We start from the raw sequence: 27,798 nt of genomic DNA on the forward strand, positions 1-27,798 counted from the left end.
CTGCTTATAGTGCGATATATAATTCTGATGTGAAATATCTTGTGATTGAGATATTATTAAACATTTGATTCAGTTAAATGTAAAGTGTTTATTATATATACATTCTACATATAGTCTTTCTAAAGCGGGGGTGTCTTAGTTTGTATAATACATATTATTATGTTAGAGAATTGGGCACACTATTCCGACTATTCGATTTGACTGTGAATTCCACTACCTTACCACAAAATAAATATGTATATAGTCTACTGTAGATGGAGTAGGAGGGTAAAATCACTATAACTAATTATGGTTTCGATAATCTCAACTTTACTCTACTGCATATTTAAGGTAAGTTTTGGTGGATTAGACTACTAGGATACTTATTAAAAAAGTATCTTTAAAAATAATAAGTAAAATAAAAGTAAAAGAAGAAGTAAAATATTTTTAATAAAAGTTTTATCTTCAATCATTTATTTTCAATTTAAAATATTAATTTTAATCATAAACTTAATATTTTGTTGACATTCTTTAATTATATATTTATATTAAATTTGATTTGATATTTTAAAATTATTTTAGTAAATATTTTAAAAGATTTTATGCACTACATTAGCAAATACATTAACACAAACAGTGGATATTTGTGGTAATTAAAATATATTTTATGCCAATTGCTTACATAAACATATTTAATAAATAATTTGAGATTTTTTAAAAATGTATACTAAAAAAAAAGAAAGAAAATTAAAATAATAAATTAAACTTTAATTAAAACTGAGCTTAATACATGTAAAAAAAAATTTATTTTCCCATACGTTGTATGGACCATTCTTGTTGGCAAAGAGGACAACGATTGTTTTGCTTCACCCATAGAGACATGCAACAATGATGAAAGGAGTGATTGCATTCACCCCAAACTACCACGCAATCCTGTTTTCCCAAAACTTCACGTTTATTTTCAGCTTGGCAACGGAGACAGGCATCTAGAAACCAAAAAAAAAAGTATTAATTAATTAATTAGTACAATACACTTTCAACATGGAAAATTATTATATAAATGGTTTCTACTGAAATTTTTTTTAAAGTAATTCTCCATCTATCGTAGCGTTGTTAGATGGTGCTTATCGCCTTTTCTCTGGGTTTTCTATTTTTAGTGCTATTAGCTACCATTTAAGGCTACACCAACTTTTTAGATGTGCTCTTTCTTTTTTTTTGTGCCGTTAACTAGCACTTTATCCGTTTTTTTTCTCGTGAAATTAATTTTCCGGTATTTCACGCTTTTGGTGTTAGTTATACTTTTTTGTTTATTTGATGCTATTATTAAAATAAATAATTATAAACTAAAGTTTAAACTATACTCATGTAGTTTTATTGTAGCTCAATTTATAATTTGTTTTATTTAAACAAAATTTTCAAATTAATCTTTAAAAGAGAGCACAATGTACATATATTTTTATTTTATAAATATAAGTTGATTATTTTGTATCGATCCGATATGGTTGCATAGTTAACCAACATCATTCATTGGGCACCAAGAGACCAAAATGGTGCTAACAGATGCCGCTAATCAGGCTAATAAAAAAAAATCTAATATACAGGCAATATGGCATCCAATATCTTGATCACTACACTATTTGTATTTAGAATATAATAATTATAATTAATTGATTCGTAATGTATGTACATTGTCTTTATTTTAAAACTTTGGAAAAGTCAATAATTAGCATTGCCTTTTACTTATCATTTTTCTTTATTTTCTTTTATTGAATAAAAAAAAATATTGTTATTGTTATAGTTTTACAAGTTATTAATAAGTTTCACAGATTGTTTGAAATGTGACAAGAGTGACATATGTGACATTGAACTTATATTAGTTCCAATTTACATATAACCTATATTTCTGTTGCCTCACTTGTGTCAATTGACGAGAAGTTTTATCCGCCAATGGAATATTACCAATAATAAATGAAGGAGGCAAGGCAAGGCAAGGCAAGTCGCACAAGTAAAAAGTTAATATACTTTGAGGAACTTAAAGGTAACGAGTACACACCCCTACGCTCTGTGTGCTGTTGACGTGACAAGTGGGACGCTCTTTTTGGCATTGAATCTCAATTGAAAATATTATATATAAACAAAAACAAATTCATTCAGCGTAGATCTTTGAACAGTTGCCAATTAAAAGAAAAAATATAAAAATTAAGAGAAATATACCAATGACGAGATATGACGCAAAACAATTTTTTATATAAAAATAAAATTTGACATCTTCACAAATTAGCATCACATGATAAAAATAAAACGGACGAAATTCTGGAGAACTATACGCTACTTCCAGAACATTCAGAATAAAAAGTTATTTTTTTAAAATTGTATTATATCTATTTGAAGCTTTTTAATACTATACTTAAAAGAGTTGGGAATTAGTTGTTTCTATATTTTTTTTTTGAAAATTATTCAGATCATATCATATATCCTACGGATGAATGTGTCATATACGACTACTTTAACAACAGGAAATGTTTATGGATCATATAACCATTGATTCGCATTGTTTACAAGAAGCTCACAACATATGTACATACATAGCTCAATATTCTTTTTTGAGGTCTTTTTTCTACGGTCACTGACATAATTTTATCAAAACTATAGGTGCGAGCATCGTATTTCATGCTGATTTTTATTTGTAAAATTTCGTTTTCCGAGAATTTAACTTTATATTCAGTGAATTATACAAAATAATGATTTAACTACGCATTAAAGCATTATGATTAACCGATATGCAGCCTAAAGCTGAGCTGTCCAACTGGCAGCGGCCTTAAAAATTCTAAGAGAAAGGTAATAATTGAGTCTAAACGAATTAGATATGAAATAGATGACTTCAGTAATTGAATATATATAAGTTATTTTATAAACTTTGTAAAAACTAATGATTTATTCGTTGTAAAATTTAAAATTATTTTATAAAATTAACTTTTTGAGTTTAAAAATTAACTAATGTATATTTTGTAGGTAACCATGCTAAGAGACTAAATCTACCTTTCAACCAAACTTACCGCAAGTATGGAAAGGACAATAAAAGCGCCTCTCATCAACTCTGTTTCTGTCCAGCACATGCGTAGCGCCGTATTATCACTTTAGGGGCTTTCTTTTTTAAGGATCTTGGCGAACTGCAAAACCTTCCTCTGAATAGCACTATAAGCTTTGCCAAATGTTTTGAGTGGTTCTAACCATTGAGTTTTTAGTTATACGGTAACACAATGACCGCATATGTCTAAGTGGATCCCTTGGGATCGGATGTATGAATATAGTAGATGTGATCCAATTACAAAAATACGTCTTATAGATTGTATCGCTAAGGTCACGAAAATTTAAATAAAGAAACGGCGAGAGACAGCCCTAACCAAAAGTAAAGACAAATGTAGTAACATTGTATATGAAACCAGGAATTGATGTCAAACGCCAAATTTGACTAAATTCAAAAGATTTTATATGCAGACATATGAAGTTGTCAACAGTTTCGATGTTTATTTTCGATTGATTTTTAAAACGGGTATTAATTTTGTGACGAATATACGTTTTTAAGTTTTAGGATATTAATTTAAACCAAGCGAAACCAAGACCACCAATATGGATTTCTAATTCTGCCGATATTTAATTCTTTTGTTTGCTTGGTTAAAGTTATATTGCAATCCCAAATGCCTTTAATTAATTTCTCAAATCTACTTTAGAAGTATTTTAAACTGAAGAATAATTAATCAATTCAATTCAAATAAACAGATCTATAAGATATAATTAGAATGAAGGATTAGTAATCGCACACTATATGTTTTACAATTTTGATTTAGATTAGCGTATACTATATAAACTATCGATTAAGTTGAGTAATCGTTAAATCAGATATAAATGAAAACAAAATAACACTTCATTTTTTTGCAAGTCATTTATTTATAGATTCAATGAAAAAACGAAACATATTTATTTAGGCAGTATATGATTTATTAATGCGTAATCATGATATCCGTTTTAACTTTTCATTAACTGTAGTTTCGGAACCTCCTCGTTAGCACTTTAGATAAAATTAATAATTTGTTATCTTAGAATACAATAAATTTGCGTAGTAAATTATGAAATTAATCTATTTAATTTTTTCTACAATTTTAAGTGATTTTCTCTGAAAAAGGTTTCCTTTATACATTTTCAAACTTAATAAAATTTTTATTCCCCCATTATTTTTCTGTTACTATAATTGTCGTTACTGCAGTTTTTGATTATATTATTTTTTTATGTGTACATATGTACATATGAGTTAAGTTGAGAAGTTAAAGCCAATTGTTGCTTCACTCTGTAGGTGGTTGGTGCACTCTGTAGGTGCTGCCATGTTAAAGAGGCAGTCGAATTTATTAATCACTTACTATGTCTTTGTCTGGCACTATAGACTATTTGGCTTCAATGTTTTAGAGATGGTTTCTTTATTTGCTTAGTAGAGTTAACAAGTTTCCATGCTTTCATCTGGAAAATCAAGTGGATTATTTACACACATGGAGCCTTTTTGAAAATAATGGTTATTATAGTTCACGTCTTCCTGGGAACTTTAAACGCATTGCAATGGATAATAGTTATGTTAGAGTGTAATTGTTGATATTCGTATCAATACGCAACTTACAAACTCTACTGAATCATATTTGGTGTACAGGAATAAGAGAAGTAACCAGATCTGTAAGTTACAAGGAGTTTTTAGGGCTCCTCGAATTAGTAAGTAAAAAGAGTATAATATATTCTCCCAGAATAACTATATAGAACAATAGATTAAATTATATTAATAGACGACTGAAGAGAAAGGCATATTACATATATTACTATTATTATCTACACATTTATTGCATTTATTACCACTGATGCTGCTTTGATATATTGTACATTTATACATAAAAATCTAAGACCCGTGTTTTCTGTTTCCGTGGCTGCTCAGAGTATTATTGAGGCTTTGTATATACTTAGTGTATATTTGTAAACGTATTATGAGGCAATAACTAAGAACGACATTTTGAATACATTTTTGATTATTGTTTGAAAACAGAAAATAAAATAAAAACAATGTACTTGACATGGTATAATATTTAAGAAAAAATCTAGTTAGCAATTGTATTAAGAAATGAACATATAAAAATTTCTTAAAAAATCAAAAATATATAAATTTCATTACATTTAAAAATCTCTTAAATGTTATTAAAAATTCGTTTAAAATTCATCGGTTTTTCATTAAAATCGAAAAGTAACTAACCCAATTCGAAAGTCATTCTAGATTTTAAATTAATCAATATAAGAGGCAATTCTTTAGCAACATGCCGCGTGGAGGTAAATCATCTTCTCTAAATACACAAAAAAAAATAAGATGATTTTTAAAAATCATCTTTCATATTTCTTTCAGGTCAAAAAAGAAAGCGTGTCCAGCGTCGTAAAGGTGGAGGAAATCGTAGACAAGTTGATCGTAATCATCAGCGCTATGGTTTAACACCCATAATACCCCAAGGTATTAATGGTTTAGGTGTAAGTAAATTAAGTAAAAAATTATGTAGATAAATATTTTAATAATATTTATTTTTAGGAGCGGGATGAACGATTGAATGACACAGACCTGACACAGAATGTACTACCTGCTTCAACTGCTTTAGAACCAAATTTTATTTTGAGGAATTGGGGAAAAATATTAGCGTCACTTATACTAGTTATAATTGTATTAATTTTTTAGTAAAACCGATGGTGTAAAAACATCTAGCTTTGAAAGTCATATTTTTCGAGATTTGTTTGGAAATAAAATATATATAAATATAATAAGTTAAATATTGACTATGAACCCAAAGGTTGCTCTGTTTATAATGTTTTTACAGAAATATATATGTAGATATAATTAAAAGTAATATTTTGGAATTTTTAATTTTAAAATCACCTGATCTGAGATTCTTCCATGCTTTATGTATCATTGTCCTAAAGTCGTCATCTGAAGCAACATACCATCTTTTTTTTTTCTTTTCTAATGTACTAATTTCCTACAACTAATATGTGTTAAACGGTATGCTTAAAAAGTATTTCGTTAAAAGAATTATTGTAACAAACTAAAACAGTTTCTTGTAAACGATTTACTGATTAAATATAACATAACTTGCGCAACGTTATTTTTACTTCAGTTTATATATTATTATGATATTATTTTCTATATAAGTCAATGAAAAAGAAAATTACTTAAATTAATTACTATTTTCTAATTATTATATGCTGGCTTTGTGTTCTCAAACTTTTTTTGAAGTAATTTTATATCATATTTTATATATTCGTTAATTTATTTTTTTGCAATTTTTTTAAAATTTTTTTTTATGTACTAAATAATAAAACTGTACATTACGGGCCAAATGTTGTACACCTCTGCAGTGTTATTAGTTATATTGACTGCACTGTGCAAACATTTTTGTTCAAATGTACGAACATATCCATAAAGTATTCGTAACATGAGAATATAGATATTCAACTAATCAGACCAGACATTCAAAATACTCGTAGTTATAAATATATTCATAAATATATATATATATATATATATATATAAAACTGCATTCATCAAAATATTATACTTAACACTTAAAATTGTGGGAATAAAAAGTAGCAACTTATTTACAATTAAAGTAAAAAATTAAAAAAAAAAAAAAAGAATTATTGCAATTTTAATTCGTAGAATTATTAATATGCGTAGACAGCAATTTTACACAATTTATTGACCTACGTACTAGAATACTAGTAATGGTCTCATGTAGTACTTGTTCCGATTTATTCATATGCATATATCTACACAATATGCAAATCGACGTGGATTTTTACACGTACATACGTAATGGGAAATAATTGAGCCGTACTTTTAATTGGAATGAAATGACATTTTAAAAAAACTTATAGTCAATTTTTATATGAATTGCGAAATAAGTTTATTAGGGTAAAATTAGTCTAAAGAAAGTATTCCGGAATAAATATGAAAACATTATTTTATTTTTTATGAATTTAAATTTATTTATTTATTTTCACTTAATTTAAGATCAATCAAGCCAATCAAACCTCATCTCAACCATAAATGATATTACGTCAGTAAGAAAGAAAGAGGGCTGGTACCACTGCTAATTAAGAGTTGCTCGAAATAATCGTAAAAAATATAGATTTGCAGCTCGTGCCCACTGAAATTTTTCTGACATCATGCACACACAAATCGAAATCAAAAAAACTCAAAGATTTGCTAAAATAAATTTATTTGTTTATATATTTTTTTCTAAACTTTGGACTTTAGAAAGCCACAAATTGGTAGTGGCGTTGCATTCCAAATATTTGAAAATCAAATAAAATGACTATGCTGTTTCGCTCTGCTGGTAGCGTGGGGCGTTTGAAGGGTAAAACTATGTACTGATTAAAGTTATAGCGAATTTGGCTTTTAACTATAAGCAAACAATTTTATTGTTTACCACAAAGTCATAGTTAACCAAAAAAAAGTAAGGGGAAAATATTTTTTGCCAAGAATTGTGATAGTAATACATATATACAAAAGTTTTGGTTCTGATTTTCATATTGTTTTGTACTACCTTATTTTTAAAGGGTCATAAGTCATAGTTAACTTAATAATTGAAAGAATTTTATCCAACATTAGTAGCAGTAAAATATTGTATGTAGTATATGCAGAAATGTTTTATTTCAAGTAAACAATTTGATTCGTATTCTCTACTACTGGGTCGGAATTACCAAAAAAAAATTGAGAGGAAATATTTGAAAAAATAGAAGGACAAAACATATGCAGAAGTTTTCGTTTCGATTCGGATTATTCCTTATCTACCACAAAGTCATAGGACCTTTATATATCAAACAAAAAAATTTACACAAAAATATTTACGAATATGTTTTGATTCAGATCTTTATTTCAATTCGTACTACCTTGTCTAATAAACTGCTGCTTTAACCAAGAATTTAAAAAGTAGAAAAAAAAATTTTAATATTTATACCTAACAGATTCAAGTTAGTTGTGTCTTAGGTAAACGGGACGGGACACTATCTTATGGGAAAGTATGCTGACCTTTTAGATGATGTTTTTAACAATTACTGTCATAACTCTCGGGTAGGCGAAGGATAGGACAACATCATTACTCAACTTTTTGTCATTACTCAAATTTGCTAAATGTTCCATTATCGTCTATTGATATTATTAGTGTAAAAATCAAATATATTATATGTTTTATTATAACGAGAATGTAGCTTCGCGAACTAAATTCAAAGTATCTTTACTTAAAATTCTTTTGAAAATACTTAATGTGTCTCAAAACTATGGTATCACAATAACCCCACTTTTACCCTTACCTGGACTACATTTGTCTACATCAAAGTAAGGCAATTAATTTAATTTTATGACTATTACAGTTATTTTATAAAGAAAATATATTCACCACTTTATTACCCCTAAGTAAATGTCTAACAAGAAATGTTGATAAACACGATAGTTCAAAAAAAATTTTACTTACAGCAAAGTTCAATAACTAATGCATGTTGTAGATTGCAAATAAAATTCTCAATCTATTTAAAGCTCCTTCCAGTATCCAGTACGACGCTACATACTAAAACTAAGAGCATTTAACTTTTATTTAGTTAATCTCTCTCCCTCTCTAAGTTAACCTTAATTAGTAATCAAAATACATTTTTTTATTAATGAAAACCTGAAATAATATATATGTTTGAGTTTTGTTGTATTCGCAAGCAAATTTTTTAGCAACGTCAGTTAATTTAAGTACAAGCAACTACATATAGCCGATAAAATAAATAGTGAGTCACTTCCTAACAATGCCTCAATGTATACTTCCACCTTTCATAAGATACTAAGTTCAGGTTTCTGGTACTAAAATTTTTTATATTATTTTTGATATCAAAATACTGATTTAACCTGTATAAATTCATATGATTATGCGTAATAGTCGTCGTTATACTGCTTTTAGTCATTTTTACAGACAAACTTTTTTATCTATGCTTTGCCATTCAACTCTCTAATAATTTTTTTGAGTATTTTTGTTTAGAAAATTACAGTTTTTAAAGCATTTTTATCACATTTTTTAAAAGAGAATTTATACTAAAAACAACGCGGAAATTGATACTAACGGAAATAAGACTCACGCATTCTTTTTGTAGAGCATATACGAGTACTTTCCAACAAAATTAATTTTATCTTGAATGTCATAGAGCAAATATGTATTTCGGAATATATCTCAACTTTTTGTCAACATAAAACAGTTCTCAAACATAAATAAAAAAAATTCTAAATTAAAATTTAGAGAAAATATATAGAGATCACCAGTACTTTTGTGTTTATTAATGTGTTAATGAAAATAAAATTGCAATAATATTTTATATTTAAAAAACAACAAATCTTAATGATCATTTTATAAGATACTAGGGTATGGTTATTGCATCTAAACTGCATCACACAATAAATAATTTATATACAGACACCCATAATTCCCCACAGAAGGTCTTACTACAAATACCAGTTAAAAAGAATTCAAATTATTTTATTTAATTATTATATATTATTACATTTTATTATCATATATTATTTTATTTTATTATTATATATTATTATATTTTATAATTATATATTATTTGTTAATTTTTGCGAGAGTGATGCGTCGAAAAGAAACTATTTAAAACTTAGAATATTTCCTAAGATCACTGATGATAAGTACTTGGCAATACTCGAAACAGCGTTGTATGGTCAGCCAAATTTCAATAAATTAAATAAAATTTTTGTTCTTGTCTTTTCTTTGCTATTTAAATATATTATTTTATTTTATTATAATTTTTTATTTTATTATTATATAATACTTTATTTTATTATTATACATTATTTAATTTTTTTATTATATATTATTTTATTTTATAATTGTATATTATTTTATTTTATTATCATATTTTGCCAACTAATATTTGTTGGGTTTTTATTTTAAAAGATATATGCAAAGATTAAGTTAAATGTTTTTATCGTTATAATAATATTTAGTTAAGTTTATTCAGGTTAGCCGTAAGCTAATCTTCTAGTTCTCATTTTTGCGAAAATCGTGCTTAAAGCTATATTGCTTAGACATACCATAGACACCACACCAAGCTGTTTTTAAATATTTTTTAAAGCGTATTTTTAAGACCAAACCTTTAGTGGGATTTAAGCCAAAGCTCTATGTAAGATAGTTCTAATAAATACGTTTCGTGCTATCAGAAGATATAACATAAGTATATATTTTTCACAAAATATATAGTTATATTTTGCAGCCTACTCTCTTTCAGCCTACCTATAATATTCTCAGTATTATTACAGACAGAAAGCACGACTTTTAGTAAATTCTAATATATACATATAAACCATATCATATTTAATAGGATTATTATATCTAAATATATTTGTATTGTTGATCGGATACTTCATAAGTACTTCATAAGTGTCTATTTAACAATATCACATTCTCAATTCTACATTTCAGTAAAATAAATTGTGCTTTAATATCAGGTTGAAGTATGCTTTAAGAAAATCATTGCATGATGTGACAGAATGTGAGTAGTGGAGGTTTCTGTAATTCTACGGCACATTTTGTTAATTAATTTCGTTAATTAGATCGGGTGCACTCTATTACATTAGGATCTTGTTAATCTATCTGTTATGGCATCGTAGTATCACAATCATTTTATTTCGGAAATTCTAATTTTTTTGAAGGAATCAATTGTTATATCTATTGATAAGTTATCACTTTTAATAATGAAATGTATAATCAGTTTTTAAAAGTATTTAGCTAATTAGCGATGAACTTCTCTTATTGTGTAATGTCTGTATTGACATTTCTAATAAGCAGTTCGATCACTTAACGCGACATGAGTTAAATATTTTTTATGGCAATTGTGATAACTAATTTTTTTAAACACAAAACTTTTTAAAGATCATTGTTTTCAAGGTAGATAAATTTAAATCTGATTTAATTGTCAATAAAATTTACATCCTTTCTTTAAGTTTCTGTTCAGTCTCATTTTATTTGCGTTCTAAACAAATGTAGTAGTCGTACTATCTATACTAATATTAAATAAATTCACTTTACGAGTACGGACATATTTAATAAAATCTATGAACAGATATAGTAATAGAGTAAATACTGAGTTAATAAAGAATAATCGTATTCATTTTATAAATTTTTAGTCTACTTTAGTACTCGTATTATTTAGTATAGATTTGTTCAAAGTAGTAGTAATGGAATTTTTTGGCTTTAAACCAGTTTAGTAGTATTGCTCATAATTATTGGTTATTGCATTTCATTCAATGCATTAGAAGCGACATTTTTGAAATTCATTAAGTAGTCTTTTACGACATTTATTTGCAAGTACTTTGAATATTAATGAAACTAACGGCTGGGGTTGATGAAACTATTTTATATGCAAAAATATAATGAATATTAATAACGAAAATGTTGAATATATTTATATGTATGAGATTATGAAAGACACACCGCACCATATAAAACGTGCGAAAATTCATTTCACGTATTCAAATACAATAAAAATTATTTAAATGCAATTAAAATAATTTTTTAAAACGTGAGGAATTAATTAAAAAAATAGTGAACTTGTTTAACTTTAGTTATAACAAAACTAGACATTAATTTAATAATCAATATTTAAATAAGTTGAAAAGTGCAAATAATATATATAAGACAGATATTTTAATACTTAATAAGTTAGTAATTTCAAAGCTGTGGATATATAACAGATATATAAAAATCATAGTCCTACAATTATTATTAGCATTATGATCAGGTAGTATTACCAATATAAAAGAAACAGCGATAAACCGCGACTTACAAGATACAAGATATTTACAAGTAATTATTGTTAAATAACTAGAACTGAGTTTTCTCCACATTTGCTTGTATGTAGTGAAATTCAAATGAAGATATTAGATTTTTAATAATTGGTTAACTTAAGCATAACCGATCACTTTAACTAACGAACTAACTAATCATTACTATACAGGATTTCTTATTCAAGCATACCTCTTGAATAGCGGTTAAGGCTACTGATAAACCACATAATGTTTTTCGGTTTAAGGTCAAATTTCCTCCTGTTCAAAGATATAAAAATCAAGATGGAATTTTTTTTAAAAATCAGTCTACATCAATAACTTCAATATGACTTTAGGTTCATGACTTTAAGTATTGAGATATGTTTGGGCTTTATAAGCCACAAATAAAGATATTGAGGCTCTTTTTTGAATGAAGTACATGAGGAATTTTGTTATGCCTAAGGATTCAATTTCTAAGATATCTTTGGGTTTTATTAGATAATAATGAAGATATTAGTGATGCTTTTTACCAATTGAAGAATATGAGCACAAATTTAGCTTATGGATAAATCCAATAGTTTCAGGTTCAAATTGTCAAAGTTCTTTGTCTTCGACAACTTACAAATGAAGATATTGGGTAAGTTTTCTGGGAATTGTAGAACATGAGCACAGCAGATTTCTCAATGTATCTTTTTAATAAATTGATATTCTCTTTTTACAATAATAATTACATATGTATTATTATTTTGAAAAATATTGATAGTTTAAGAACTACAATGTAATCAGTACAAGTAATGGACTATCCATTTAGCAAACAGTCTTAAGAATTAAAAGATAATGATTTAAAATTAAAAGATTTGAAATTTATATTATATTATAAACAATATTGTATTTATAGCAACACATTGTATTAGTAATAACAACAATAAAAATTTCTGTAGATAAATTTGTAAAAAAATATTTTGCTTATTTCAACGTCGCTTAATGCCTATGGAAACTCTCCTATCGATTTTAATGAAATATAATTAAATGAGACGCACCCGTCGATTGCCAGGTCTGTTGAGACCTACAAGATGGCGTTGGTGTTGCAAAGAATGCAATATATATTTAATGAATAAACAAACTGTTTTCCGATGAATTGAAAGTTTCATAGCGGAAAATTATTTAAAATAATATCAACGAAAAATATTCAAATATGAGTAACGCTATAATTTTTATTATAAATAATATGTGATTATGTTTTTTAATTAAAATAACCGAGCCGAGGTCTTTGACTCTGTTATATATATCAAAAATTTCCAAACAGAAAATACACCTTAAAGCATCTTTAGTACTCGTATTATGCACTGACTGTAATAAGATAAGAGTTTTGAAGTTCTTGTACTCCGGAATTGATATCTCCTCAATAGCTTTAAACAATTATTACTTTAGTAGACTACGGCAGTAGGTGTAATGCTCTCGAATGTAATGTAATGCTTCACTCGAAGTTCTGCTTTTTCTGTTAAATACTATTTTATACAATATCATTAGCGAGCTAAAGTGGATCACTACCGATTATATAGTTAACTACTTATACATGTGTATCAAGCTAATATGCAAAGCTTTTATTGAATGCTTTTATTGAATTCATGTTCATATTCAAAATATTTGAAAGACTAGACATGAAAGACTTTTTATCTTTAATGTAACATTTCTGTATCATTAAATCTGTAATCTTAAGAGTGAACTAGTACACGATTTTACTACAAGTAATACACGACGATTATTAATGTAAGAGGCCCTATGCTCCACTAGGAGAGAAGGACAGCAGTAAGTAAGTAAGTAAATTTCACTTTTTTATACATTAGTACAACCTTATATGATAATTAATTATTACTTATATTTTATTACTATTATTAATAACTATATTTAATTTTTATAATTACTCAAAACGTTTTAAGAGGAAATAGTTAATTTAAAAAAATAGAATTATGCTTTTGGTTTCAATTGCAAACAAAAGCAAGATGTAAAATAGCTTAAGCTTTACATCTTTAAGTGAAAAACTTGAAATACTTAAAATTTAAAAATGTTTAAAAAAAATTTTTACTATTACATCAGAAAATGTTAAGCTGAAATACAATAATTCGCACATTTTGCACTCAATTTTTATTGTTCTTAAATATTTCCTAAAAGCTTTATGCTTCTTTAGATAATTAAATTAAAAATAATTTTCATTTGAATTTCTTTTTTAAATAAGAATTTCTGCTATTTTGCACATTTTAAAGAAACCGACAGTGTGGGCTGTTCGTTTATTTTTGGGCATGAACTACTCATAGAACGATGTAAGTTGACCTTCACTTACCCCCCGCCACTGAAGAAAGATCTTAGCTTATACAGGTATTCAAATGCGGATATAATTGGGATAATGTAAACAAGCTTCTCTACAATAATTATTTAATGACATGCTTTTATAGAGAATATTACAATGCTGACATATGCATCATATATAGGGATTTTTCATTTCAGTAATAATTTTCATATATAAATATACTTATATTTTATGTGTATATTAATTTTTGTATAAAAACATGCTAATTAAGATATTTTATTTGTGGTAAAAAAGTATTTGCACATTTTTGTATTAAAGAAAATTTTATCCATTTTTTACCATTTACGCAATATAATTCTTAGAAATATATGTACTATATATATACTAGCAAATAAAATACATATAAAAACATATAAATGTAAAGAAAATTAAATAATTTATTCATATATTAAAAAAAATATATATTTTTATTCATCATATCACATGGTAAAATTTAATGGTTGATAATTCACGTTAATATTACACATTTTCTTGGTATTCGCAGCCACACAATGTTTACGTGACGTCAGCCATGGAGGCTCGTCTTTGGCCGTAGCCAATCAACAAGTTTTCGTTCATGTGCACAATTTCTCATTATTTATCTTCATAAATGGGTTGCCAAAGCTATTGATTACACCACCGCTATATAGCAAATCTTCAACCACACATATTAGACTAGACACACTGAACAAAGTGCTGAGGTGAAACGAGAAATGTGGGGTATTCCTACCGTGCACTATAGGAATTTATAAATTAAATATTTATAGTTTCGAATTTACTTTGGTTATTTCATGTAAACAATTGCAAGATTTATTGGCAATACGTTTAGTTTAAGGCATTTATTACAATAAATAACGAAATAGCATTTATTGTAATAATTCTAATATTATTATAAACGGCATTTGTTATTAAAGGATTTGGCAATGCAATTCTTACAGCACTCAAAGTATACTAGATTATGTTATATATACAGATTGAAATACAGGATTGTAGTTGAATTTGATATTAAACATGTTCAGTGAGATAATTCAGCATAATTAGTTTGAAAGACCCCCAATGATTATTGTGTATAATAAAGTTTAAATGGATAAAAACAATATCAGGTTTTTTATAGTTGAACATTGCAATTATCAGCTTGAATACTTATTTCGAATAATATGTAGTTATATTTCGATTTCTTCAAATAAGTCTATGTAATAAAACCATTACTTATAGTCCAATTACATCACATTTCATTAGTTTATTTTATGTGCTATTAACGTGTAAACAATTAAATATAATATAAGCAATTGTTCGAAATAATAAAAATAATTCTATATGTTAATCACTACGCTAAAATAATATATATCCCAAAAGTGCTGTCATATCCTAAGGTTCATGCGCCCTGCAGCACTGTTTTTAAACATGTGGAGTTTAATATTAACGAATTATTCTAATTTACAACCTTATTACACTCTATGCTATTTTGTAGGTATTAAATTCATATAATACATTAAATTATTTTTTAAATTAAAATCGATTTTAATTGCCTCATTAAGAAACGGAGATTATAATTAATATTTATATAATTTAATATAAATATATTATTATATCATATTAATATATATATTAATTATATGAATATATTATAATATATACTCATACTCAATATGTATAGTATGTACACAATATTAATATCAAATATAATATCTGAAGCCTGAACCTGAATATAATATCTTTTATCTGAATGTAGAAACGGAGATTATAATTAATATTTATATCAATTAATACGTATATATATTTATTTTATATTAATATATTATATATAATATATATATATATATATATATATATTATTTATATTAATATATTATGCATATATACAAGGTGAGATGAAAAAACTGCAACAAAGTAAAACGCCATAAATTTTTTCATTTTTTTTAAATTTTATTGAATGAAAGCAAAAAATGTCGGAAATAACATCAAATTTGAGAATCGGTTTAGATTTGTTCGAATTGGCCACCTTTGGCCCGAAAGTGGCTCTGCGGTATTTTGTCCCATTCTCGGCGAAGCGCTTGCTTGAGATGATCGACACTTTGGTATTTTTTAGTTCCAACCTTGCTTTCCAAAATACCCCAGGCACAATAGTCCAACGGATTGGCATCCGGAGATTTTGGTGGCCATTGTGCGGTGGAAATGAAGCGAGGAACCTCATTTCTTAACCATTCTTGGATGGCGCGTGCTGAGTGCGATGGTGCTGAGTCCTGTTGGAATGTCCAAGGTCTGCGGCCGAAATGTTTGCGTGCCCAGGGCTTCAGAACTCCCTCCAAAATATTTTCGCGATAGATTTGCGCATTTAATTTGACACCACGGTCGATGAATACGAGCGGCGAGCGACCATCGGCTGTTATGGCGGCCCACACCATCACCATGGCCGGCTTTTGAGTTGTGATGGCCAACCGAAGTTGCAAATTTTCAGCTGACCTCTCTGGCAAGTAAACACGATCATTTTGTTTGTTTACAAACTGCTGGATAACGAATGGTTTCTCATCGGAGAAAACCAAATTCGGCAGTTCACCACTTTCGGCCAAGCGAAACAACTCTTTAGCTTTTTCGAGTCTAACTTTTTTTTGCGCATCAGTAAGATCTTGCACTTTTTGGAACTTGAATGGCTTTAGTCCAAGCTCATTTTTCAATATTTGCCGAATGGCATATTGCGATATGTTCAGCTCACGAGCCATTTTTCGTCCACTGCGACGCGGATTTCGTTCAATTCGCTTTTTCACTTTTCGAACCATTTCTGCCGATGTTGCTGTTTTTTTTCGTCCACTTCCTTGACGTCGGGCTACGCTACCAGTATCATGGTAACGAGCGATGGTACGAGACACAAAACATTTATTCACTTCTAAATGCTGGAGGGCTCTAACGATAGCCACTTGTGGTTTTCCAGCCAAATGCAAAGCAATCACACTATCACGCTTGAATTCCATCACAAATAACTTTTTTTTTGAAAAATTCCCACCAAAATGCTTTTGTGCGCTTGTAAACAATATAATGAGCTGTCACTAGAATAAATCTGACAGCTGTGGGACGAGCGGTTTAGAAATGACAGCAGTCTGAAGTTGGTTGCAGTTTTTTCATCTCACCTTGTATATATAACATATTCATATGAATATATTTTAATATATATTCAATATGTATAGTATGAATACAATAACAATATCCAATATAATATCTGATATTTTTTACATATTAAATTTATACATTAATTATATGATATTAATATAGCAATTAAAATTTAAAATTTATTATTTTAAAATTTAAACTGTTTTATAATTATTTATTTGGATTTGGAGATAAACAATCTATATATCTATATCTATATCTATATCTATATCTATATCTATATCTATATCTATATCTATATTTATATCTATATCTATATCTATATCTATATCTATATCTATATCTATATCTATATCTATATCTATATCTATATCTATATCTATATCTATATTGCTTATTTTTATACTACAATATACATTTATTACAAAAGATTACAACGATGTTCAATAACAGTCTGTAAGTAATATAATATCAAACTATATAACGTAAAATTAACAATTATAGTACCTTTTTTACTAAATAATGAACATTTTTAACATTTATAATTGTTTGAAGTTTATACTTTTAATATATATAACTTTTTATTTTATGTTGATAAAAAAACTTTGTTGTTCTTTTTAATATTTTATATTGCATATAAAATTTTTTCCAACGTTTTAAAGTTAGTTTGATGTCTTTTACATGGTGAGATATTACAACATTTAATTACATTATTATTATGGAGTTTCCTAAAAAAATTTTATGAAAATTTTACCGAACAAATAAATATTAAATATATTAATAGTCACACATATATTCTTTGTTGCAAATTTGTATCCTCTTACTTAATTTATAAGACATTTGAACATTAATATTTATTTCGTAATCAGTTTAATGTGAATTCTTTACAACTGTTGTATTTTTAATCTTCAATTCCTTCATAATATTTTAACCACAAATTTAGTGAAATTCTTGAAATTACACTAATTGACCTACTTGAACGTAATGCATCTTTCACACTCAAATTTCCAGAACAAAAACAAGGGCACTAGGAAGTTCCTTTCGATTGAATAACTTCTTTAAGACCAACAGAAATCCTATAAAAACTCTTTGAATATATATTATATATATCCTTACATATATCAGACCTTTTTTGAACTCTCATTCAATTTTGGTTAATAATAACTGATCTAAAACTAATCAGCTAATCAATGACGAATTCCAAAACAAAAGAGTAATTATAAGATATGACTTTCGGTTAAACTTATAATACTTTAGAGGAACGCGATTAGAGAAATGTCGATTACTTTTTCCCAAACGAATATATTTGACCATCCATTTTATATCAAATATGGCACATTTCTAGTTTGGCAGATCGATACAATCTTCCCATTTAAATCATTTTTATACCTTTTTAATACTCAAATCAAATCATTTATGCTTTCAGAATATATCGCGAGCAGGTGTTTATCAAATACTAAATATTCGGTGATGACGACTGTTTCTTTTCGTTACTTGTAAATTAATTTGTAACTATATAAATAAATAAATTGTACTTTCTTTCTTCAACAAACGCTGTAAATTTCTAAAAAATGTTTCATTTCTTTCTTAGATACTAATTTATACTCCATTTTTACAACAGTAAGTGCCTAAAAGAAACTGATATTATTTAAGATCCAAAGCTATTGGCTAAGAACATTCTAGGAAAACTTATTTAAGTTATTAAATTTATATTAATTAAGGACAAACTGGAAATTAATTAATTAGACCTTATTGGTCACATATGTGAATCCACTATATATTGACATATAACATATACGAACGAAGTTGGTATATGAGTATAGCATTATCAAAGTTCAAATTTTGAAATGGTTAATTCAAATGCTATAGCAATTTTAATTAATTTAATCGATTTTAAAAGTATAATTAGATATTGTTCAGAACAATTCAAATTGAAACTCTTTAACAACATTATAGTATTTGAACACACAACAGATACTACCAAAGAATAAATAATCAAAGAAATTTGTATTCTATAAAATTGGATTTTGATTAATATATATTTTAATCAATATTATGTGAAATAGAGAAAATTGCACCTTTTTTTATCATTTTTCAATATAAATAATCTATTATACTACATTTTATATATGTTATATATGTTATATATTTTACATATTTTACATATTTTACATATTTTACATATATTATATATTTTATATATGTATCTACTAAACTATACTATTCAATATTGTAACCCTATTAAAACATGTAACCCTAAATGTTATATTAAAATATTTTCAAATGAACATAACTGAGCGCACTTCAAATCGATTTCCTACAATTGAATCTGGGCACACAAATTTACATTTGCTGTTATACAATTTTAGTATCTGCTGATATATTTAAAGATAAATAATATATTCCATTAATTGTGAATATAGATTCCATGCAATGTTTGTGTTTAACTGCGAAATAAATTTGCATGCATTTGATTTCAATTAATGAAATAGAAAAAAAAATAAAGGCAAAAAATAAAGGCAGCCGTTGTTAAAGATAAAGATACTTTCAATATATTTTACGGGGCAGTGTGGGAAGAACTTATCTATACACAAGTTGCAAATTGATAAAATATATTTAGTGTAATAGATATTCTACGTTACACCAAGCCATGTGTTAATTTCCATCATATGAATTAGAAAGGGGTTGAAATATAGTAAGTGTTTAAAAAAGGAAACATGGAGCTACTCATCCATTGGCTTCTGTCAGCAAGTAAACGATTCTTAAGCCCAACAATAGCCAATGAATCTATCTTACCTTAATTGTACGTATATATTATACGAGTATGTTACGATATTGCTGCCTAATCTTCTAATATTAAGTAAAATATTAATCAGTTTACCACCAAGGATATAACTTATAATTATAGTGTTATTCGCGCTTTATTTAATTGACAATTATGACTTCGCAAAATTTAATGAGCTGTAGACCACACAGGAAAGCGCAAGTATTTTGAAGAATAGCAAAAAACTCTTTGCAATATATGAGGCTTGGTTTCTTCTTCATCTTCATCTTCTTCACCAAGACATTTCATCCTATAGACTTTGAGTTTTCGCTGGTAAAATAATACGTCCAACACTTTTCAATTGTTAATAGATTTAACTTTTAATGTTTAAGTATCTGTACCATACAACCAATATTTGAGATATTGCGAATAAATTTCTATGGTAGACTTTATATTACAGAAAACTTTCCTATACTTTAAAAGTTGCTCTTGCAGTTTTATACGGCAAGGAATTTCTTTGTTACTCTGCTAGCTATCATTTATTCTCATTTTAAATGTACAAAAAAAATATAGATTATCTAACGAAAGGTGTTCATTTTATACTATAATTCCTGGTTAATTTAAATAAATTTCTTTATAAATAAATAGTTAATTTAATAAATAATAAATAGTTAACATTTTGATTTCAATAATTACTTTTAAATAGGCACGTGTAGTTAGAAAGATGGACGTCTAGGAGTAAGCCCCAACCCCCTGAAACGAATCGAAGGACAATGAGTTTACCTACAAATAGCCAATAAAGTCTGCGTTTACCTTATAAATTTTGATATGTGATATAGAAACACAACATAAATATATATTTCAAATTAAATTTTTACATACTTTTTACATCTTTACTTTCTAAAGTTCAAAGAGCAAAAACAAAAGTTTTATGTTAATTATTCTCTTAAATTTTGAAATATCAATATTAAACTCAAGATATAATAATAGATAATACTATTAATTTTTAAGCAGTTTGTTCTTATTTTTGCTCACTTTGTTTTCTTTAGCATTTGAATCAAACACGTTGAGCGAGCTCAGTGATTAACTAATTTTTAAGTAGTAACTATTTTAAAGTATGAAATTCAGGGAAAAAGAATCAGTGTTTAAGACTTTATTGGCTATGCTTAATACCAGAAGCAAGATTTTATGAACTAAAACCCCCTAATGATTCTTAATAAAAATAACAGCACTCATTGGACTTAGAAAAATCCTAGTAACTTTCTTTTGATCCTTTGTTTATTTATATTTTTCACAGATATTTTTTTAAATTTTCATTTTTTAACTCGTGATCGTTTCATGCGTTTAAAAATATATTTCATCATCCTTTTTCCAAAAAAAAAAGCAATTCTTTTAAAGTCTAAAAAGACCAAAACATGAAATCTTTTTATTTATTCTTTTTTTACGGCATCATAAAAATGTTCAGTATTCTTTTTTTATTTATTGCTCTCCAGTGAATAAATCTTATTCGTATACTTCATATGCAGATACATGCTTGCTTACTCATTCATTACTCGTCTCACGTTCAGCGGTCTGCGAAATGCCCACATGCATGTGCACATGTACGCGTTTCTTTCCAAACTTGTCAATCTGCAATTGAATCGAGTACATAAATTTATATTTTGGTCTGCTGGTGAATGGAAATTTCCCAACGCATGCTTCAACGGACCCCTCTTCTTTATGTCTCTTATTTAGCGTTTCTTAGCTTGACAAACGGACTAAATATCTATTTATATGTTTGGGAATTTTCCATAAACTGTAATAATTGATCCTATCGCACCATGCAATGCGTTTTGAATATTTCTTTTATTTTCTTGAGATGTCTAAAAAAAAATCTATGCCCTTCGATCAATTGAGCAGTTTCAATTTACTTCAGATTTTTTCTTTGCTATTTTTTGTAGATACATAGATCAATTAATTGAACATTTTATTTGTTTTTATTTTGATTGTCTATTTTAGATTGCATTTATGAAAATTAAGATATAAAGACTATTATATATACATAAATATAGATAACGTAATCAGTCGTTATTTATTTATTTTTATTTCGAGTTAATTTTAGCACTTTTATTTTGTATGAAAACTACAAAAGAAGACAAAATAAACAATAAATTATTACCGAAGAAGGGGAGAAACTTTTTCTATAGTAGAGCTAAAAAATAAATCCTTAATAAATATTAAATACAATATTTTTGCAATTATTTATAACATAATGTCCCAGTCAGCTGTGTCTCTCCACAAAAATGACGAAAATACAGCGAAGTCTATACTTTAAATAGTTTGTTATAGAAGATATATCTCAAGATGGTTTCAAATGGTTACCCTGTTAAAGCTAGTTTGTTTGTTAAGCCTTCTGTTGTTTGCTTTGTTAATGGATAACTTAAGCAAATTTTTTCGTGATGGAATTAAGAATGCTAATATGTCCCATTAATATTTTACTATATGATATATGCTGATATTGTTTTGTTTGTAGATTTACCAAAAGTATTGCAATATACAATAAATTAAAAGAATATTGCGATTTGTAGGAACAAGCCATAAGCACTAATAAATCAAAATTTATGATTGTCAAGAAGTACAGGTTCGCCAGACAGTTAAATAAATACGAAAAAAATGGTTTTTAAATAATGAACAACTAGAAGGCGTGATATATTCTGAATATCTAGAAATAAATACAAAATATAAGACGAACTTTGAAACCCACTTACGTGACAAGTTGAAGGATGTCAAATTAGCTATTAATTGTACTATGTGGAAGATAGATCTAAAAAATTAAAAAATATTTTTGTCTGTAAAATACAAATATTTTAAAACAGCGATTAAATCAGTTCAAAATTATGCGGCGCAAGTATGAGATGTTGAAAGATATGAGGCAGTAAAAAATTAGAAACATTCTATATAGAGAACTTTTCGTCTGCTAAAAAATACGTCAAACTATAACATATGGTTCATAGAGAAACTGGGTTTATACTCTAACATCAAAACTTAATTTTATTTATGACAACCGGGTAATAAAGTTGCCAGATAATCGGATTCAAAAAAAATGACTATTATTTTTAAAAAATTGGTTGTTTGAGCATTTAAATTTAGTCACATTTAGTTTAAAACAACCCACAATAACCAAACAAAAAATTGACAGAAAACTGTGGCATAAATTCACCAGCAGAGAAATTTTATAGAGGGCAAATAATACTAATACTACTCAGGATGCGTACGTTAATTAAATTATAAAAAAAATTACTTTTATGATCCATATGATACAAAAACAAACTGTTCGAGTTTTTAAAAGTCATAGACTGTTACCGGTTTTATATCTGTGCTACGTTTCGTGAAAGCCACCAAAACATGCACTATATGCAACCTTAAACTGAAATAGTATGTAATTTGTTTGGAAGTACCCAATTATTAAAAAACTTAGAAATTTAAATTAACCTAAATATGTTAATGAATTTTTACAGCAAATTAACAAAAATTTAAAGTACAAACATACAAATTAAATACGGCTTTGGGTCAGTTGGCTAATGAACGCTGACTCTGAGCTTCAAATTTGGCAGGGTACGATTTCAACCTTGATACTTGCAGTCTCAAAAAATTATTTAGGAATAAATAAAAACAAGATATAATTTCAAGACAACTGATGATGGGTATTTGACAATAATCAAAACAGCTTATTGTCAACCAAAAAACCAATTAATTAAAATAATTTAAAAAGAATTTTTATAGTAGTTTACTACTTTTCGAAGCCTCTCCATAATGTATAATATATTTATACGAGAAGAATATAGATTTCATAATATTTTCCTTATTTTGAAGGTATTTATAGAAAAATAGATTTATAATAGCGTATAGTCCTCTACATAAGACACACACAGAATACACTGATGACTGGTGTTAAGATTTAAAATCTATAAAATCATGACACTTTCTCAAGATTCAACTCTTGCTTCATATTCATGCATAAAGTTGTATTATATAATACAGCTTTAAAAAAATTTACACATACACCAGATTTTTTATATATATATCAAAACTTATCGAAATACATTACATTTGGAATATAACGCACGTATTTTTGAATATTGATCAAATTTATTTAAAATATATATGTGCGTCATATGCTTTATATTGTACCACTTAAATGAGATTTTTAAATGCTATCATAAGCATTTTTTTAACCTTCTACTTTTCAATATAGCAATGGTAAACTATTGGTACATATGCCAAAAAAAGTACACTTCAAAAGTTCACTTAAGATTAATTTCATTTATAACATTCCGGGCACACAAAAAGTTCGACAATGAAATGATTCTACTATTTGACACGAGCTTCAAAAAAGATTCGCCAACATTGTTCTAATACTAAAAGGTTCAAGTATATCGTACTATAATATACTAGATAACTGAGAAAGAGGATGTTAAAGATATTTGGACATGTTATCCAAATAGCAATATAACAGTTTTTAGCCCTTTAAATTATCGCCAAATATGTTTTAGTTTTAAAATAGGTTGAAAAAATTAGGAAATAGGAAATAAGTTGATTCAAATTCAATATTTTGAAAATTATATGTATTATCTTTGGAAAATTTTGCTAAAGAATTTACCTTTTATTACATCTGATTTTTAGGCTTAGTGTATTTCAAAAAGTTATTTTCCAAAACTTTTGGACTGTAGATTTTGTAGACATACTTTTCCTTGATAGAATGTTTGTCAGCTAATATTGAAAATGGATTTCTTTGCACCATCTTATACCTACATTCTCCTACATTTAAGTAATATTCTTTCACTTAGTTTATTATGGCATAAGATATGTCATAAGTAAGTTGTGATCCTAAATCACCCATTTTTTGTGTTTTAGTTATACTTTTAGAATTCGGAGAGTAATTTGTATTAATTATATATTCTGGCTAAAAGTATTATATATAGAAATGAATAGTTTATAATACATCAAAATAATATAAGTCAAACGAATTTTTAGCGGATGATAAATAATATTGTCACTTGAAATACCATTTCGTGGTATTGTCAATAATATGTCGTTTTTTTACTTTTTAGTGAGATATATAATATATACAGATTCATGATAATAGATATATATATATAAATATAGATAAACTTTAGATTCATTGAGTGTAAACAAAGTATTATTAATACAACTGACAATTTTTAATGTCGCAAATAAAAAGAGAAATATATGTTAGTTAATTGCCACAAAAAATGTCGCCGAATAATGTATAAATAAACTAATAAATGAATAAACTTTTTATATTTTTTCATTTTTTATTTGAAAATATTTCAAAACATCAAGAAACAAAAAAATTTAGCGAACATAGTTTATGATTCTTACGCATTTTAATTTTGCTCTAAAAAAATTGTTTATTTTGCCAAGAAATTAAAATAAATTGAAATAAATTAAAAAAAATTAACTTTATGAAATCAGTCACACACGCGCAATTAAAAATTACAAAAAATATAAATTAAAAAAAAAACATCAATAAAAATTTTTAAATAAAATTAAATTAGAAAAAAAATATTAGAAAAAAATAAACATATTTTAATAAAACAAAATTAAAAACGAAATAAAAATTAAAAACGAAATAAAAATTAAAAAAAAATTAAATATTAATTAAATATTCCTATTTTTTATTAAGAGCAACGAAGTCATACCTATATACACTTTTAAGTTAAAAACTGCAGATGAGAGCCTTTTATTTCAAAACTGTGGCATGCCCATTTAAATTTTAAATTGTTAATATTAGAAAAATTATTTACTACTAAGTTTGATGATTTTTCTTTCGAATGCATTAATTTTGAATGAGTCTGAAATCTACTTTCAATAAAAGATTTCAAATCAATTCTACTTTCAATTATCAAAATTACTAGTTAATTAAATAAATTTTAGAAGTAATATATGAAAAAATAATATATTTAATAATATTATATACTTAATATATAATATAAAATAATATAAAATTTCAGTTAACTCGTCCTTGTATTATGTAAGTAAGTAATCTGGCCGACAATAAGTCACACATAAACTTATTGCTCCCTAGCACTACCGGATAGAACAAGACCTATACGTATATTTGTAGTAAGCATCATGTAGAATGTCAACAAATTTTTCGCAAGAAGTTTTTGAAGCTTTTTTGCTGAAACATTCTTTAATTTCACAGAATGTTGAGCACTTAATATTTTAAGGATATTACTAACAATACAGAATATAATTATGAGAGACGTTCCAAAATCTCCTTTAATTCTAAACTTTTACTCTTTCAGCATTTATCACCATAATAGGCATCTTATTTAAAAGCTATTTATTTATTTATTGCATCAAAAGTACAAAATGTATAAAGAATTAAATATCTAATATATTAAACCGGTTAAATTTTCAAAAATATATATAATGCAATTCAAAAAAAATTAACAACAAATTTATTTTATATTAAAACTTTACGTTAAAAGTAGACACAATTACTAACATAGATTTATTATTATTATATTGAGGTTAGTTGAGTCCATACACTTAAGCACTTTTTTCTTCTTAACCCCTCTCTACGTCTTGACTGGATTATTGTTTATCACTTCATTAGACTAAGCAATAACTAACCTCAGATCTGATAACGCGGTATTGGTAAGCCTGTCAGTTTTTCTAAATAATTTCAGGGTTCTATTCTTTACGTATTTTTTGATCGAATCATATAACATTATTTCTTAAAAAATTACTACTGTCAAATACAGCGTTGGCAAATGTAAGGCACCTGTGCTGTAGCTAGCATGTATGAAAATTTAACGTTAAGCTAATTTCATTTATACCATTATCCGCACTGGGACTCTTTGGATCGACCTATTTTGTCACATTGAAAATAAAGATGTTATGAATGGAAACATTGGGATGAGAGTCGAGTGGTATCAAGTGGTTCATGAAGATATATCCATTTGCTATTGGTGCTCATAGTAATCATTACCTAAATCAACTTTCACCAAATTTTTTGTTTATTCTCCATTTATTTGAGTTGAGATAGGGTATTTGCCAGATCATCAAAACGGGTTTTTATTATACCTTTCATTTTATTGTTCATTTTATTCGTTGTCATTTTTAATCACACCAATAAGATGCCGATAAATGTGTATAGAAATGTGTATAGATCCCATTTTAAAATAAATTTTTTTTTTATAATTTCTTTGTTATAAATGTATGAAAAATAATTAGAAATAATTACACATTTTCACTTTCTAAATTAAGTACATTGGATGATTGCACTTATGCTTAATCGTAACACACTGAGAAGACACGATGCTGCAGTACCGAATCTTTTCTTTTTTAATGTTCGAATCTTAATGATGAACTAAATAAAATTATAAAATTTTATGCCATAAATTATAAGTTGAAATATTTTTCAAAATGTGATTGTCACGTTTGTTATTTTCTCTATGAAATAATTTTAAGCAGATCTAAAAATATATAAATTTTTTTTTGAATCTTTTGATTTTATTTATATTGTCTACGAATTTATACAAAAACATGTTTTTAGTCCGCGTGATAGACGACCTTGTGAAGTAAAGGCAAATTTATCTAAAGAAATTAAACTTGTCTAAGCATCTTTGCTATACCTTAAACTTTAATAATATATACATTGTTTCTCATACATAATATGACTTATGCGACACAATAGCGATC

General features: G+C 26.6%; 1 protein-coding gene across 1 annotated transcript; it reads right to left on the bottom strand.

Moving 5' to 3' along the window:
• Positions 1–715: 715 nt before the first annotated feature.
• On the bottom strand, positions 716–27,420 carry LOC119686284 (RING-box protein 2-like). The gene is made up of 2 exons (XM_038100834.1): positions 27,341–27,420; positions 716–965 (listed from the first exon to the last, which is right to left on the bottom strand). The coding sequence occupies exons 1-2, from the start codon at positions 27,342–27,344 to the stop codon at positions 784–786; spliced, it is 186 nt and encodes a 61-aa protein (XP_037956762.1). The 5' UTR covers positions 27,345–27,420; the 3' UTR covers positions 716–783.
• Positions 27,421–27,798: the final 378 nt, after the last annotated feature.

Source organism: Teleopsis dalmanni, chromosome 2 (genome assembly GCF_002237135.1).
Source record: "Teleopsis dalmanni isolate 2A chromosome 2, ASM223713v2, whole genome shotgun sequence".
Taxonomy (NCBI): Eukaryota; Metazoa; Arthropoda; class Insecta; order Diptera; family Diopsidae; genus Teleopsis; species Teleopsis dalmanni.